This window comes from Pleurodeles waltl, chromosome 9, assembly GCF_031143425.1.
Source record: "Pleurodeles waltl isolate 20211129_DDA chromosome 9, aPleWal1.hap1.20221129, whole genome shotgun sequence".
NCBI classification, from domain to species: Eukaryota; Metazoa; Chordata; class Amphibia; order Caudata; family Salamandridae; genus Pleurodeles; species Pleurodeles waltl.
Window position 1 is genome coordinate 735923743 of NC_090448.1, and position 18537 is coordinate 735942279.

Genomic DNA, 18537 nt, shown 5'->3' on the forward strand with positions numbered 1-18537 from the left:
CTGTTAGTTCACCAGAGTTACCCCACCGCACTTGCGCATAGGTGTCTTTATGCAGTCTCTTCAAAAGTTGGATTATATTAGCTGGGGTCCCTATTCTGTATAACACCTCCCATAGCTTCTCCCTTGGAACCAGATCGAAGGCTGATCTCAAGTCAACAAAGGCGATATATAACGGCTGTTTTGCAAGAGCTGTATATTTCCAATACAGCACGGCCAGCCTAAAGACCTGGCCCACTGTACTAATCCTAGACCGAAACCCTGCTTGGAATGAAGAAAGGATCTGATGGTCCGTGGCCCAGTTAGTAAATCTACCTAGAAGTTGTTTGGCAAATATCTTTTGGAGGTTGTCTATGAGACTGATCGGCCTAAAATTATTTGGGAGGTTTACGTGACCCTTTTTGTGGATGGGAATAATTTCAGCACCCTTCCATGTCGTAGGGATCTGCCCCCCTTCAGAAATTTTATTGGAAAGTGTGTTGATATACCAGGTCCAAATAACTGGCTCGGATGAATAAAGATCCCCCGGAATTTTATTTGGGCCAGGTGCTTTCCCAGATTTTAGCGAGCGGATAGCCTCTGCAGTTTCTTCCATGGATAAAAGGATGGGGCCCTCAGCAATCTGTAAACCCCCTTCTGTTGGAATAAGGCTGTGGGTTGCATCCAAGGTGGAGAGTGGATCTTGCCCCATTTCCCTGCTAGCGGGAATCACGGGAGTATCAATTTTATCATAGAGGCTTGAGAAGTGTTCAACCCATTTTTCTGGTTGAAGATGATATCTTGGGCTGGTTCTACCCTCTTTCCCTCTCTTACTCAACAAGTCCCAAAACAACTTATTGTTGTTAGATTGTGTGGCAACCAACAGCTCCTGCCAGATTGTTTCTTCCCAAGTTTTTATAGCTCGAAGGATGGATTCCTTATAGATGTGTCTGGCTAATTGTATCTCCCCGGAATTCCCTTTAATGATGGCATTTTTTAATCCTGTCTTGGCCCTATGGCAGGATTCGTCAAACCATAAATTATTAGCCGAGGTGCCTCCTTGCTGTCTTACTCCAACCTTCCTATAAAAGATGCTTTGCAATCTAGTGACCATGTGTTCGTGTATAGATAAAAGTGGGATGGCATTAAAATCACAGTTATGGTATGGGGCCAAATTGTCAATAAAAACTGAATAGATCTCACGCAACAAATAAGGATTCGACTACACCCTCAGCCACCTGATCTTCGTGGACCGGGTGTTCAAAATAGGAGTGGGGACAATAGTAACTTGGTTATTTGAAGTTCTGCCAAAAACGTCCCCTGAGATGGAAAGTAGCAAGGGATAATGATCACTTTCACTTCTTACATCCACCTTCATATCTCTCAGGAGGGGCCACAATCTTACATCCACTAAAAAATAGTCTATTACACTAGTGGATGTGCCTCGCTTGAAGGTGGGAGCAGTATCCAAATCGGAAGGCATACGTCCATTGCAGGCCCTAAGGCCATGCTTCAAACAAAGAGAGGCCAGCTGGGAGGCTACACAAGAATTAGGAAAGAAATGATCACTGGATGTAAAGAAATGGCTCCCTGTTGCAGTTACCCCCCACTTTTTGCCTGATACTGATGCGGACTTGACTGAGAAGTGTGCTGGGACCCTGCTAACCAGGCCCCAGCACCAGTGTTCTTTCACCTAAAATGTACCATTGTTTCCACAATTGGCACAACCCTGGCACCTAGGTAAGTCCCTTGTAACTGGTACCCCTGGTACCAAGGGCCCTGATGCCAGGGAAGGTCTCTAAGGGCTGCAGCATGTCTTATGCCACCCTAGGGACCCCTCACTCAGCACAGACACACTGCTTGCCAGCTTGTGTGTGCTGATGGGGAGAAAATGACTAAGTCGACATGGCACTCCCCTCAGGGTGCCATGCCAACCTCCCACTGCCTGTGGCATAGGTAAGTCACCCCTCTAGTAGGCCTTACAGCCCTAAGGCAGGGTGCACTATACCACAGGTGAGGGCATATGTGCATGAGCACTATGCCCCTACAGTGTCTAAGCAAAACCTTAGACATTGTAAGTGCAGGGTAGCCATAAGAGTATATGGGCTGGGAGTCTGTCAAAAACGAACTCCACAGCTCCATAATGGCTACACTGAATACTGGGAAGTTTAGTATCAAACTTCTCAGAATAATAAACCCACACTGATGCCAGTGTTGGATTTATTAAAAAATGCACACAGAGGGCATCTTAGAGATACCCCCTGTATTTTACCCAATTGTTCAGTGCAGGACTGACTGGTCTGTGCCAGCCTGCTGCTGAGAGACGAGTGTCTGACCTCATGCGGTGAGAGCCTTTGTGCTCTCTGAGGACAGAAACAAAGCCTGCTCTGGGTGGAGGTGCTTCACACCTCCCCCCTGCAGGAACTGTAACACCTAGCAGTGAGCTTCAAAGGCTTAAGCTTCGTGTTACAATGCCCCAGGGCACTCCAGCTAGTGGAGATGCCCGCCTCCTGGACCCAGCCCCCACTTTTGGCGGCAAGTCCAGGAGAGATAATGAGAAACACAAGGAGGAGTCACTGGCCAGTCAGGACAGCCCCTAAGGTGTCCTGAGCTGAGGTGACTAACTTTTAGAAATCCTCCATCTTGCAGATGGAGGATTCCCCCAATAGGATTAGGGATGTGACCCCCTCCCCTTGGGAGGAGGCACAAAGAGGGTGTACCCACCCTCAGGGCTAGTAGCCATTGGCTACTAACCCCCCAGACCTAAACACGCCCTTAAATTTAGTATTTAAGGGCTTCCCTGAACCTAAGAATTCAGATTCCTGCAACAACAACAAGAAGGACTGCCTAGCTGAAAACCCCTGCAGAGGAAGACCAGAAGACAACAACTGCCTTGGCTCCAGAAACTCACCGGCCTGTCTCCTGCCTTCCTGTCGCTGCTCCAGCGACGCCTTCCAAAGGGACCAGCGACCTCTGCATCCTCTGAGGACTGCCCTACTTCGACGACGACAAGAAACTCCTGAGGACAGCGGACCTGCTCCAAAAAGACTGCAACTTTATCCAAAGGAGCAGCTTTAAAGAACCCTGCAATCTCCCCGCAAGAAGCGTGAGACTTGCAACACTGCACCCGGCGACCCCGACTCGGCTGGTGGAGAACCAACACCTCAGGGAGGACCCCCGGACTACTCTACGACTGTGAGTACCAAAACCTGTCCCCCCTGAGCCCCCACAGCGCCGCCTGCAGAGGGAATCCCGAGGCTTCCCCTGACCGCGACTCTCTGAAACCTAAGTCCCGACGCCTGGAAAAGACCCTGCACCCGCAGCCCCCAGGACCTGAAGGACCGGACTTTCACTGCAGAAGTGACCCCCAGGAGTCCCTCTCCCTTGCCCAAGTGGAGGTTTCCCCGAGGAAGCCCCCCCTTGCCTGCCTGCAGCGCTGAAGAGATCCCTTGATCTCTCATTGACTTCCATTGCGAACCCGATGCTTGTTCTAACACTGCACCCGGCCGCCCCCGCGCCGCTGAGGGTGAAATTTCTGTGTGGGCTTGTGTCCCCCCCGGTGCCCTACAAAACCCCCCTGGTCTGCCCTCCGAAGACACGGGTACTTACCTGCTGGCAGACTGGAACCGGGGCACCCCCTTCTCTCCATTGGAGCCTATGCGTTTTGGGCACCACTTTGAACTCTGCACCTGACCGGCCCTGAGCTGCTGGTGTGGTAACTTTGGGGTTGCTCTGAACCCCCAACGGTGGGCTACCTTGGACCAAGAACTGAACCCTGTAAGTGTCGTACTTACCTGGTAAAACTAACAAATACTTACCTCCCCCAGGAACTGTGAAAATTGCACTGTGTCCACTTTTGAAATAGCTATTTGTGAATAACTGGAAAAGTATACATGCAATTGAAATGATTCAAAGTTCCTAATGTACTTACCTGCAATACCTTTCAAACAAGATATTACATGTTAAATTTGAACCTGTGGTTCTTAAAATAAACTAAGAAAAGATATTTTTCTATACAAAACCTATTGGCTGGATTTGTCCCTGAGTGTGTGTACCTCATTTATTGTCTATGTGTATGTACAACAAATGCTTAACACTACTCCTTGGATAAGCCTACTGCTCGACCACACTACCACAAAATAGAGCATTAGTATTATCTATTTTTACCACTATTTTACCTCTAAGGGGAACCCTTGGACTCTGTGCATGCTATTCCTTACTTTGAAATAGCACATACAGAGCCAACTTCCTACACTGGACAACTGTGCAATTCCCCATGTTTGGTCTTCGTCCTCTGTTAAGCCTTTTAGTAATACAGAAGGTTCAAATGTACAATTGACGTCCCCTACTATTATCAAATGTGATGTTGGTTGTAACGTATCTAAAAAGTCAAGCAACTGATTTAAAATCTGAGATTCTGTCCCTCGAGAAACAGATCGAGCATAAACATTGATAAGAATTAAATCAAAACTCTGTTGGAACGTAATTTGTAACCCCATAAAATCTGGACAATCAAATGTTAGAATCTTGTATTCACAATGTACTTTTTTGTTTAGTAACATCAAGAGACCCCCTTTAGCTCGCCCTGTTGCCTTTGTAGAAGGTTGTGCTGCCAAATTAAAGGAAAGAAACCCATCTATGATGATCTTCTCCTCAGCCCATGTTTCTTGACAAAGGCATATGTCATGGGAGTTTATGTATAAACACCAATCAGTATCATCTAATTTCCTCCCAAGGCCGGCTATATTCCATGTCATTATTGATAAACCTTTCCTATCAGAGGCAGCACTGGGTGTCTGTAGGTAGGTCTTCTCCAGGATTGTCTCATTAGTAATAATCACCTCGGGATCTATCAAGAATGGTTCCACTGGGTTATCCCCTTGGGTTACTTCCTGAGCAGTTGCCAATCATACAGGGTTAGTCTCATTGGAATCACCACCCCCGGGATGATCACGTGCAATGTTGCAGCTGGAATGGCTTTTGGCTGAAACCTGACCTTCGTCCTATAGTGCTGACTCTAGAGTTATACATGCCTTTCTTCGTTCCATATAAAAGCGGGTATGTTCATTAAATGAAATAAGGCTCTCAACTAGAGATCTATCATGAAACTCAATTGAAATTACATCGTGCTTCAGCCCCGGAGGGCTCCACCTTTTAACTTTGTGGATATCTGAACGTATAACCGATAGACAGTTCCGTTGGTGTCGTAGCCAGTGAGTAACCTTATTGACCATTGACTCGTGATCCTCAATGAGCCCCGGTTTCAGCTTCGGAACTTGTTTCAGGAAGAGAGTAGTTGGCCTGGACTTGATGCCTTGAGCATTTGGCACGGTCACTAAGCCACAAGGGACTTTCTGAGTAGGAGTATCGCAATTGGGGCTAAAGGAAGATGCCGAAGCAGATAGCCTGCTAACACTGGAAGGAACACAGGCCCCCTTGCGTGGAAAGGGATAAGTTGCTTTATGCCTCCTAATTGGCAAATGGTTTGAGAGAGTTGGGGGGTAACCGTTGGTGACGAGCAATTACAGTTTTTGTTCCTGTCAGCTTTTGTGTAAAAATATCGGCAGGGCGTATTGTATTCACATTGGGGCCAGCCCTGAATGCCATTGGCTTTTGTTGATCTTTGTCTTGGCCCCCTAGTACGGACCAGGTAGTTAAATTTGAGTCAGGTACTGTATGAACACCTTTTGCCCCTCCATCTCTTGGGTAGCATTTGCATCCACATACTGACTTTTCCTGCAAGACTTTAGCCAAATGTAACACCAGGGACTGAATAATGTATTGGGCTCAGTAGAGGAATGCATCAAAGAAGAAAGAAGTAGGGGCGAGAGTGCTGGAGGTTCTCTCTTTAATATGGTCAACTATAGAGGGTTCAAAGGCCCTCGGTGTTTCGTCCTCCACAGCCAGGATCTCAAACCGGTTTCTGCAGGCTATATTTGGGATAACTTTCCACAGGACTCAAAGGAATAACTGGGATAGGTGTACTTCCCTCTTCTACTACTAGGTAGGACCCATGTCTGGATAAAGGATCACTAACCGTAGTCAATAAGCCTTGGTGAGGGGAGGAAGTAGTGGTATGGTTTATTGGTGAAACCACTCTGCTATTGACCAGAGCGGAGGTTGACACTTGGTCATCCGTCCTTTTTTTTAAAAAAAAGTCTTGGATCCTTGGAGCGATTTTCGGAGGTGGGGGGCCTTTGTTGCCCACTGTGCAGTCGCCGGAGGACGAAAAGGAGCCTTTGTTTGGGCCTCGTTGGAAACTGAAAAGGTAACAAGGAGCCCGGAATTCTGTTATTTCACCTGCGTTTCATGTAGGAGACACAAACACCAGCCCCCAGCCCCTTACACAGCTTCAGGCCGAGACAGAGGACTGAAGGGAGCTCTGGGGGTGATGCAGCCAGGCCCCGCAAAAGAGGCAGAAAACTCATTAAAAGAGAAAGAAGCAAAAACCTACACAAAACATACAATTACTTTGTTGCTGGGCAAAGGCTCCAGCCCTGGACAGCCATCAGCTCACCGGAAACTACAAAGGTCACACCCCTCGCGGGACACGCTTGTTACTTCGTTGCTGGGCAACACTCCAGCCCACAGCTCACCGGGAACTACAAAGGACGCGCCCCTCGCGGGACGCGCTTGTTACTTTGTTGCTGGGCAACGCTCCAGCCCAGGACAGCCCACAGCCCACCGGGAACTACAAAGGATGCGCCCCTCGTGGGACACGCTTGTTACTTAGTTGCTGGGCAACGCTCCAGCCCAGGACAGCCCACAGCTCACCGGGAACTACAAAGGACGCGGGACGGGCCCGTCTATGCCCGTCTTCGGCTGATCGAGGCTGGGCTGGACCTACTCTCCTACTTCATGGTCACAATTATTATGTAAGTTTAAACCACCAATTTTCTCTGTTTGGCCTTGTGTTAGTAGCGTTTTACTGGCATTATGGGGAAGAGGAAAGCTGTTGACTCCTTGGACCCTCTGTCTGATCGGAAAAAACTGAAGAAACGTCCTCTTAAACTAGCTATCAAAACCAAAGGGAATTCTCATAAACCTTTTGAGGAGATCGACCAGCTATTTGAAGAGGTGGAGGCGATTTTGAACTACAAGTCACCTTATATATCCTGTGCAGGACATGGAATTAGCGTAAAAGAAGGACTTCTTATTTAGCCGCTTTATGGTTAACGCAGATGCAATCTAAAACATGTTTCAGTAGCTATATAGAGCTTATATGCCAAGCGTTGACAGTGATGTAAGAGCAGATTCTGAGGGACTTGTTCCACACAGTGGTGCAGCCTGATTGGCTGAAACTTAGGTCTGGTCTCTTTTTGGATTAGTACTATGATATGTTACTAAACTGAACGGCCTAAGCCTTTCTAACCTTATACCTAATATTGCATTGCTTTTCCAAGGTACAGTGGGACTTCCATCTCGACGACCTTGAATGATTCAAGCATGTGAATCCATGAAAGAACCAACACTGTAGTAATGACCTACTAGCCCTGAACCTGCATGGCATCATGAACACTTCCTGTCCAATCTGTGGACATGAGGCACAAAGCTGGTCCTGTACTTACACCACACCCTGATCCAACCATGCAACTAACTGCTCTGTGGCAATGAAACAGAAAAGCGTTATAGACTATTCAATCCCAGGACCACAATGATGAATCGACTGAGCAACTGTTCAGTCCTGGCACATCTGACACACAAGTTCTGGCTGCTCTGGGCTGCCTGTTTCGACATATGGCATAGCTCACTTCCGGTGGAAGATAGCAACATCCATAGCAGGATAGGCTGGAAAAGTTGTCAGTAACGTAGGAGCAGGGAGGTGCTGTTTGAGGAGTTGCCAGATAAGCATATGCTCCATGTGAGTAGACCAGTCTAGCTCAGCTCCCAATTGAACCAAGAGAATGTCTTGGGTACTTCAAATACTAGAGCTAATCCTGCATCCAATGTGTCCCTCAGAGAGCAGCTTGCAGAAGGTAAGCATGGAGAGAGGGAGAGAGAGCGAAAGAGGGAGGGAGACGAAAGAGGGAGAGAGAGCGAAAGAGGGAGGGAGACGAAAGAGGGAGAGAGAGCGAAAGAGGGAGGGAGACGAAAGAGGGAGAGAGAGCGAAAGAGGGAGGGAGACGAAAGAGAGGGAGTGCGAAAGAGAGGGAGGGCGGGAGGGAGGGCGAAAGGCAGGGAGGGAGGGAGGGCGAAAGGCAGGGAGGGAGGGAGGGCGAAAGGCAGGGAGGGAGGGCGAAAGAGAGGGAGTGAGGGAGGGCAAAAGAGAGGGAGGGCGAAAGAGAGAGGGAGGGAGGGCGAAAGAGAGAGGGAGGGAGGGCGAAAGAGAGAGGGAGGGAGGGTGAAAGAGAAGGAGGGAGGGAGGGCGAAAGAGGGAGGGAAGGAGGGAGGGCGAAAGAGGGAGGGAAGGAGGGAGGGCGAAAGAGGGAGGGAGGGCGAAAGAGAGAGGGAGGGCGAAAGAGAGGGAGGGAGGGAGGGCGAAAGAGGGAGGGAGGGAGGGCGAAAGAGAGGGAGGGAGGGAGGGCGAAAGAGGGAGGGAGGGAGGGAGGGCGAAAGAGAGAGGGAGGGAGGGAGGGCGAAAGAGAGGGAGGGAGGGCGAAAGAGAGGGAGGGAGGGAGGGCGAAAGAGAGAGGGAGGGAGGGCAAAAGAGAGAGGGAGGGAGGGCAAAAGAGGGAGGGAGGGAGGGCAAAAGAGGGAGGGAGGGAGGGCAAAAGAGGGAGGGAAGGAGGGAGGGAGGGCAAAAGAGGGAGGGAAGGAGGGAGGGAGGGCAAAAGACAGGGAGGGCGAAAGAGAGGGAGGGAGGGAGGGCAAAAGAGAGGGAGGGAGGGCAAAAGAGGGAGGGAGGGAGGGCAAAAGAGGGAGGGAGGGAGGGAGGGCGAAAGAGGGAGGGAGGGCAGGAGGGCGAAAGAGGGAGGGAGGGAGGGCGAGGGAGGGAGGGCAAGAGGGTGAAAGAGGGGGAGGGAGGGAGAGCGAGAGGAAGGGCGAAAGGGAGGGAGGGAGGGCGAAAGGGAGGGAGGGCGGGCGAGGGAGGGCAAAAGAGAGAGGGAGGGAGGGAGGGAGGGCAAAAGAGAGAGGGAGGGAGGGAGGGAGGGCAAAAGAGAGGGAGGGAGGGAGGGAGGGCAAAAGAGAGAGGGAGGGAGGGAGGGCGAAAGAGAGGGAGGGAGGGCAAAAGAGGGAGGGAGGGCGAAAGAGAGGGAGGGAGGGCAAAAGAGAGGGAGGGAGGGCAAAAGAGAGGGAGGGAGGGCAAAAGAGAGGGAGGGAGGGCAAAAGAGAGGGAGGGAGGGAGGGAGGGCGAGGGAGGGAGGGAGGGCAAAAGAGGGAGGGAGGGAGGGCGGGAGGGCGAAAGAGAGAGGGAGGGAGGGCGAAAGGGAGAGGGGAGGGAGAGAGAAGGAGGGAGAGAGAAAGAGAGAGAGAGAAAGAGAGAGAGAGAAAGAGAGAGGGAGAAAGAGAGAGAGAGAAAGAGAGAGAGAGAGAAAGAGGGAGAAAGAGAGGGAGGGAGAAAGAGGGAGGGAGGGAGAAAGAGAGGGAGGGAGAAAGAGAGAGGGAGGGAGGGAGAAAGAGAGGGAGGGAGGGAGAAAGAGAGGGAGGGAGGGAGAAAGAGAGGGGGAGGGAGAAAGAGAGAGGGAGGGAGAAAGAGAGAGGGAGGGAGAAAGAGAGAGGGAGGGAGAAAGAGAGAGGGAGGGACCGAGCGCACGAGACAGGGACCGAGCGCACGAGACAGAGACCGAGCGCACGAGACAGAGACCGAGCGCACGAGACAGAGACCGAGCGCACGAGACAGAGACCGAGCGCACGAGACAGAGACCGAGCGCACGAGACAGAGACCGAGCGCACGAGACAGAGACCGAGCGCACGAGACAGAGACCGAGGGCATGAGAGTGCAAGAGAGAGAGCGAGCGAGCAAGAGAGAGAGCGAGTACAAGTTTGTCACCCTGCTGGCCCTCTTGTTTTTGACCAGGCTGCTCCACTGAACGTGTCTGTCCAGTAGTCCTATTATATGTGACCTAGCTGTCCTGAGTGAATGTGTTTAAGCCATCTTTGACGATAATCTGTGTGATCGAGTTATCTATGTGCCAGAGTGTGACCAGAGAACCCCAATGTATCCCTGGTTGTTACTAAACTGTATGTGTGGGTCAGCCATCTATCATAATTTATGAGTAAATGTGACCAGAAAGTTAAACTGGTCCAGATACACTTAAATGCGGTTTGTATAAATCCATAGTAGTTGTATTTTTCTCATGTTGAGCCCATACTATAGAACTAGTGTGTTTCACATTTCCATGTGCCTGCCATCACACAGCACGTAATTGGTTTCTGATGTAAGCTCGTTCCCACCTTCGCAGTGAGATCCTGCCATCCCAATGGTGTTTGTGCGCTGCAGCTCTAACAAAATCACAGGCCAGTGGCTTATCCCTGCTTAGAATACATTAAGGTAGCTCAGAGGCTTAGACTGTTGTAAGATCTTAGAATAATTTGCAGACTATACATCTTAATCCTCAGACAGTCACTCACTATTCTGCCATTCTAAGATTGGCAAAATCAGTACATTTACACATGGGATTTGTGCAACAGGACTCTGCAAAATGTAACGCACCCTCTTCCCTCACTTTAATTACCAACAACAGAAAAAATGCCTTCTCCTCCAACATGCCAAAGGTATTTTTATTTTTTTTAAATAAAAAAATCGTTTTAAGAATTCCACATGCAGACCCCACTGAGTATTATTTCTGACTTAACTAATGAAAGTTTTTCTTTGAACACTTGTTGTATTTTGATTTTGTTACATCTATGATTAGAATACCTTAATCAGCTTCATCACAATTATTTTCAGGGAAAAAACTGGAAGTATTCTTGAGGCCGAGCTTATATCCGACACCCACCAAAAAAAATTAACATAGTGGGGAGCTGATGCCAAAGGCTAATAGTTCAAGGGAGCTGCTGGTCACAAACGTTTGGGAACCACTGGACAGTGGTTCCATTTAAACATTCACAATAACAGCTTTGTCTTTGTAGAAGCTATTATAGAAGCCTCACATGATGTTGTAGACTAGGAAGCAGCAAAAGTAGAACTTAAGGGAGGAGGGGAAAAACAGAAAATAAAATAAAAAAGAATGGAAGTAAAAAATAAATTAAAAAAAAGGAAAAATATAAAAAGAAGATGCTTAGAACTGGTTTCACTGTTCATCACCTACCCAAGTTTTTGGTTCAAAAGACGTTTTTCTTTTGCTGCAGCCAATTTCTCACGTAGCTCCTCTCGCTGCCTTAGAGCAATGGGATTGATCACCTCAGCAGCCACTGGGTCTTCTTTACTGCCACTTTCTTTTGAGAAGGAAGAATGACCACAGGAAAGACATTACAATGTTCAGTTACTCAAATATATAACAACACTTCAGAAAACCTATAGCTACACTTCACCAATGCCACAAATTCATAGGCTCAAAATACGAATCATCCGTTAAGCTGGAAATATTAAAACATCGCTGACAGACAATGCTAATTTAAAATTGAATGCAGTGCAGTCCATCAATCTCATTTTATGATCGAACAGTCAATGAAGTGGAGAGGCTCCTTAGTTTGTTTAGCTTAATAGGTTTTCATATCTCAGATTTTCCACCACATGTTGCGAGAAAGAGAATCCTTTTAAAGAAAATCTTCAAACATCAAATCAGAAACTTTTCAGGGGACTACGGCACACATAGGATAGCTTGTGCAGCCTTAAGCTCTGCAATGGCACTTCCGTATAGCAAAAATGTAGTCAAGTAGCTCCAACAATAAGGAGAAAGCTGCTCCTAACAATCAAGCAGACAGCACAGCAACACGGTCAGTGTACGAACACTTCTTGTTAGAGCTACTGGACTACCTTTTTGCTATATGAGGGCCTCAGGGAGATAGCGCTTTCACTCAGGGGTTACTCCTCTGAATGAGTACTTCATTCAATCATTTCCCCGAAACATGCATGTGTCTTCTACCACCTTACACTCGTATTTCTTTATTTTCTCTTGTTGGATTAACCCTTTTATTTTGGGGTACACAGACTACCTTCTAGTCCCGATGCGAACTGCGTATTGGTTATTGGGGGGATGAAACATTGTCGACATGGACAACAAACAAACTCTGACTTGCTGAACTTTTTCCCCCGACAAAAAGTTCTAAATTCCATGAATTGTTTGTTATTAAGCCACTAGTCGTTTTCCTTTCTTATTGGAATGTGTTTACACTTTTATTTTGGCTTGGACACTTGGCACTATGTTTGATTTGTATTTCACTGTATGTTCTTTTGTAGATTATTCTAAAGATAAATTCATAATTTTCGTTATGATATGGGTGATTTCTTAGCTTTTTTTTTCTTTCTTCATGTTTGTATGCATGGTACAAGGTTATTTAGCCTACTAAATGTTTATTTTTTTCCTTGAATGACACCAACGAATCATTGTTGCTCCATTGCCACTGTTTCGGTAGACAGGCTGGGACAGGGATGGTGAAACCAATAGCCAAACCGGTTTTCCAGGGGCATACAGCTCCCTTCGTAGCCACACCCTTGAGTCAGGCTACGGAGCTCAACACCTAGAGAGGGCTTTTGTCTTGTTAGGAGTGAGTAGAATGGTGCATCCAGGACAGCCAGATGCCTCACTTCCCCGAAGTGGTCATCAGGAGAAATGGAACCTACTAGCCCGCTGGCTTCCGACAGTTTCTATCCCGAGGGCACTTTCTAAGCATAAAAAGGGCACCCAAACCTCCGATCTTGACTGAAAAGAAAAAAGGAAAGAAGAACTGTCCGGTTGTACCGGTGGCAACTGCACCTGCAAAACCTGTGGATAGCAAAGGAAAAAGGGACTGTGCCTGCTGTGTCCGGCTAGTGAAGGAGTTGTCTCCAAAGACCAGTCAAAGAAAGACTCCAAGAGTCTGTTGGCTGATCTCCTGTTTGCAGCACAGGACACAACTGCTAAAGAAGCTGTGATGCTATTAATGGTGTTTGACCAATGACTTTGTGTTTCACCACTGCGCATATTAGTTGCTCAATGTTCACCAGTAGCACATTATATGTTTTGTTCAGTTTAGCTGCCTATTGGCTTTGACATGGCATTAGCCATTACATCTTGTATTCAGTTTAGCTGCCTATTGGCTTTGACATGGCATTAGACATTACATTCTGTATTCAGTTTAGCTGCCTATTGGCTTTGACATGACATTAGACATTACATATGATATTTAGGTTAGCTGCCTATTGGCTTTAACGTGGGGTTAGACATTGCAGTCGAGACATTGCAGATGAGCTGTGTTTTTCCACAAGATGGACCAAGCTGTTTTCTTCACACCAGACCTTAGCTGATAAGAGCACGTAGATTTTGTGTTTACCTCGTAATCCAGTCTGAGAACGAGGAGCTCGGGAGAATTGGCCACTCTCCAGGTTTCTTCGGTTCTTACACTGAGTTTGCTTTTAAGGATGACTCTGGGCTACAGCAGGGGTAGATTGAATCTGCTTTGACTTCAGACCGGAACTAGATGTCAGTTGCCTGTCTTCGTTTGGGTAGAAAATCGCTTTCTCACAGTTGACCTGAGTCATCAACTTGCAGACCCCAGAAAGATGAAGCCGAATATAGGCCCTACAGCCTTGCCCATACGGTGATGAATTTTGACTTTTATGCTTTGTTTGAAGTTATGCTATAATATAATCCCATCTATTTGCTGTGTACATTGCAACTGAGAAGTACTTTGATATATTTTGCTTCCATTGCGGCGACTACTTTTGAACGTTTGCTTCCAATCTACTAATTTCGTCTCTCAGGAACCTCGTGGTGGAGAATTAATAACAATAAATGTCTTCTTTAAACTCAGAAGTGCATTCCAGAGAGGTTCTGTAAGCTTGGTTATGAGATAAGAGCAAGAAAGCAGAACAGAAGCCTGTTGGGTCAAGTTGGTAGTTCAGAATCTCCGTATCGCTACCAACTGCTGCCGTGCAGGACTATAGACCAGGACCGGACACTCAAGATTGCACGCAAGTCTGCAGGACCCAAGCGACACAGTGGTGTACAGCTTGGATTCCCAGAAGAAGATTTACCACAGAAGGAAGGATCTGGCTGTGACTGTGATACCGAGCGACTGCTAGTCCAGCAGAGACTGTACTTCTATCATTGGAAACCACAGCAAAGGATAAAAAGTCCTGGAACTGACCAAAGACTTTCACTTGCTGAGGTAACAGTTTCTGAGGACTTTGCTTGTCCCCCTGACTAGCTCCCAGTCAGAGTTAGTCACCCAAAGTAACTCTACCAAACTGCAATAGAACTAGCCAAAGTTTCTGTCAAAATTCTTGAATTTGTCAAGGATTGTTCGTGGTTGAGTGAAATGTTCTGATTTACTATACCTTTTAAATTCTAAATCTCTGAAACTCTAAAGTGGATCTTTTCCTTTATGGTGTCTAAAATAGTCTATTTTTATGAATATTTTGAGTGATTTCTTCTATTGTTTTGGTACTGTTAAAATTGTTGACATTTGTTTCTTTGTGTAAGCCTTCCTGCTCAGAGCTACAGCTACCCAGGGCTGAGCTAAAGGTTTGGCAAACAAAACCTACTGGCCCTAAAATGGTTGCTAAGAGTATTATACTATGCGGTTGCATAACCACACCATTTAATACACCCCATTTCCTCACAAGATGTATCTAAATAAAATTTACAACTGAATGTCACTGCATAACAAGCTGCGTAGCTAATGGGCGTCATTCTTATTATTGCTCAATCCGAGCCATGGTCCATCTGAACTACAATTCTTTTTTTAGTATTTCTTATTGAGAAATGGCAGGCTGATGATGCACAAGATTTCAATCAAGTATGTTAATTTATGAACGATGACTACTAGAGAAATAATTAACTGTTCTCTAATTTTTATTTAAACAACTGTATTAGGCAAGAGATCAGAGGAGGAAAACAAAAACAATGCAAAGGAAGAACGATTAAGAGTGTGAAAAGCTTCGCAGGATGCAAACAGCAATATACACATCAAACAAAGCCTCACCTTGTTTCACTGTGTTTAATTCCAGAGGTTTTAAGCCAAGCTTTGCTCGTAACTTGCTGCGGAAAGAACAGAAGAAAGATTGAGGCCTGAAAACCTCTTTACAATGTGGAAAGAAACATGCCAGTTCAATATAATTTTTCAGAATTTTCTTTTAACCCACCTCTGTTTATTCTTCAATTACAGACCTGGTCATTTTCTGAGGTCTACATCTTTTTTACCTGACCAGGTTCCTTATTCCTCCTGTATTTTCCTTTGAGCCCAGAAGTCCCCTATTAAGCATGTTCACTTCTGGAGCACATGCAAGGATCATATTATATTTTCACTGTCATCTCTTGCACCACAACATGGTGGTAGTTAAAAGGCAACAACTGAAAATAAAATGTATGTTTTGCTGTCCTGCTCGGTCATGACAATCGTAAAGGTTCCCTGAACGAGTCCCATTTTCCTTTATTGTTTAGAATCAAATGTATGCCAAAATGACAATGGGTTGTGTGTGGGGGGTCCTCCAAAGTGTACCCAATTCTATTATCCACTCAACCTAAGCTGCCCGTTAACTGGAAAAGGTTGAAACAAACAGAGTCAACTAGCAAAAGTTATTTTATCTGTACCTCTTTTGGGGAAGAGGTCTGCTGTCCTTCCCTTTTTATAAATACCATAACACAAGATACTAGTTGTGACCTTCTTATAGTTCCATAAAGTCGAGGGCATGGTTCATGTGCCATCTGATATGTATGAAACCATCATGTTAGCTGGAAATAGTTATTTTTTAATCATGGAACGGTCTTTCTAACCTATACAATTCTGAAGATACTGACATTTTAACTACTAGGTAAGAACTTAAATCTAATCCAGTTCTCAGTATAACAGGTTAAACCACAGTTCTCAGTGGGTGTCCAGCTCCTAGCAGCAACCTCGCCATTTGAAACTTGAAACCAAAAAATAATAAATTCGGCAATATAACCCCCTAAAGTTTACAGTGCCATGGAGGACCCCAGTGACTAGAACCTGCATTAGAATTAACTGCCAACACAGGACCTCAGAACTGCACCAGAGACTTCCTCCAGGTGGATCCTCAGTCTTAGGTACTTGTGGAAACTGTATTTTCTGATGGAGGAAACTCAGTTGCTGAGGATTACTGAATGTAGAGGCCAGTAGCCAAAGCTGGACCAAAAAAGGACTTGATTTAGGAGTACTTCACATGTATGGCACAATCCAGAACCTGCTGCAGGGAAAGACCTGGTAAGAGATAGAACTAGTAATTTCCATAGATCTATCTGGACTTGTGTACAATTCTAAAAGGATAACTTCGGCCAGTGAGCTAATGTTATAGTAAGGCTAGTGCCTAGCTGCTCCAGGCACTAGCCGTGCTAACCTTTTCAACTCAAGAACAAGTTATAACCTTCTGAATCGACCTTACGTTTAACTGAAAATAAAAGCCATTCTTCTTTCTGGACACTGAAGATATTGAGCCTTATTTTCTTTGTTACATTGTGTGTTGAAATTCAGATACAATGTCCCACAGAATTTACAGAGTAACTTGATTATCAAAGTGATAACGTATTGTGGCCAGAGCACAGCAGTGATATTTGACAAGATACTAATAATTGCCTGAATATGTAAGAAAAGGCATTGCAGCAGGCTCTCAGGGAAATTAAATCACGATCACTGCTGGATTTAGTTAAATCAGCTGAGTAGCCCCTTTAGTACTACTGGAAATCCTGGTCCTTTACCCGACAACATGGACACTGGCTGGTCTCTGCAATATGATAGTTCAGTGGGTAAAGTAAAAGTCTTGATGAATGCGGAGGCAATATAACATGCTCCTGGATAGTCACCAAAAACCAAATCTGCCAGCACATGGGGTTAGATGAGCAACAAATCTAATTACACAATCATATCTAATGAGACACTGAAATAGTCTCTGACTATAACCACATCTGCAGATAACCTACTTAGCACATGCCTTCCCTTATCAACCAGAAGCAGGTCAGACACAAACCGGCTACAACAAAATAAACTGTGTTTGCTTAAACTCGACAAACATTCAGATTTCTGCCTTTAGCAATTTCTGGCTCTCCGTCTCGAGGAGGGCATGTAGCTCAGTGGAACATCAGGATATATATAAACCAAATGTTCAGAACCCAGGAGTTCTCTCCCTTTATTTGACATGACACTTTTGTTAAATCTATATAGACAATCAACATTCAAAAATCATGAAAATGTTTCAGACAAACCAGCATTTCAGCCAAGCTACAAATTCACCCTCAATTTCATACCCAAATTGTATGATACTGGGTCACTGTCAATTAAAGATGTAGATTCACTATAAACTATATTCTATTTCGTAAATGTAAGAAAAACTATATCGAGAAGGTAATCTGTCAAAACAGTAGAAAATTTAAGCAATGTCAAAAGTCAATAAGTCTCGATTTTGGGACCCAGTGATTTTGCCCATGGTTTTTAGCGATAGTTTGCAGCACTCCAAAGCTGCGCAGCATGGAATGAATAATAATGTTACCACTGTTAACATTAATAAACAATACCAATAATATTACCATAATGAATACTCATAATAATAACCTAAGATGTGTCACCCCCTATCGTTCTGTAGGCCAAAGCACCACGCACAAGTGTGCCTAAAAAGTGATGTATAATGTAAGTGCAAACAAGGGATTTGATTATGATTAATCAGTATAGCGGAGTAATTATACTAATTGGATGATGTTCACCAGTAACACTGCAAGAACTTCATTCAACAAATATAAAAAAAAAAATAGACAGGTGTATATGCTTAATATAGTTTTGTATTAAGAAAACAATTTTAACATTAATGTGGGTTTGACATACTTAAACACTTAGTAGATTGACAATGTAATGCCTAGAATGCTTCAAAAATAGTAATTGTTGAGAACATGTTTCAATGTACTCAAATGTCGCTTGCTAACTCCAAAGAGAAAATGTCCTTCTTTGACTACAGATAACAATTGTTGGGTGGTAAAACGTTTCGGTCTCATGTGGGAACAATCCAAGTGACCATCTTCAGGACTATGATACTTGTGCGTCGATGTAAAAAGACCCCGCTCTAAACAATACAAGGTACATAAACATTTTAAGACAAAAAAATGAATACTGATGCTACACACTACACCTGTAGTTGTAAGAACAGACAAAATAGTACAGTTCTTTAGTCATATGAACTATGTAAGAGAGAACCATCACCAGATTAAAAAAATCCAGGGGAGAAAAAGAAAGGCAACTGCGAAGAGAAGTGACAGAAATACAAAAAGGGATTGGGGGGGGGGGCAAAGTATTTTACACAACCTCCGAGTGTAGATATAAATTGGCGAGTCCAAGCAATTTAATAAAAAGCAGTAAACATGCCACAAGTGAGAAAGACACTAATGTTCCCCAAAGCCAAACAAGGTAAAAGAAGGAAATTGTTCCTAAAGGCCACTTACTAATATGTTCCAGGCAAGACCAAAGTGTATACGTGTAGGAAGCTGGCCTGGTGTGTGGTGGGTGCCTAAGGTACGTACACCCTATACCAGATCC

The 18537-nt window shown here is 45.5% G+C and overlaps 1 protein-coding gene across 1 annotated transcript in view; it reads right to left on the reverse strand.

Annotated features, from left to right (window-relative positions):
* SART1 (spliceosome associated factor 1, recruiter of U4/U6.U5 tri-snRNP) overlaps positions 1-18537 on the reverse strand; it is a 748174-nt gene that overhangs the window by 669739 nt on the left and 59898 nt on the right. Inside the window, exons 3-4 of the mRNA XM_069207847.1 lie at positions 14986-15041; positions 11169-11295 (exon numbers count right to left, since the gene is read on the reverse strand). Coding sequence (XP_069063948.1) covers positions 11169-11295; positions 14986-15041 — 183 coding nt within the window. The remainder of the gene's footprint in view (positions 1-11168; positions 11296-14985; positions 15042-18537) is intronic.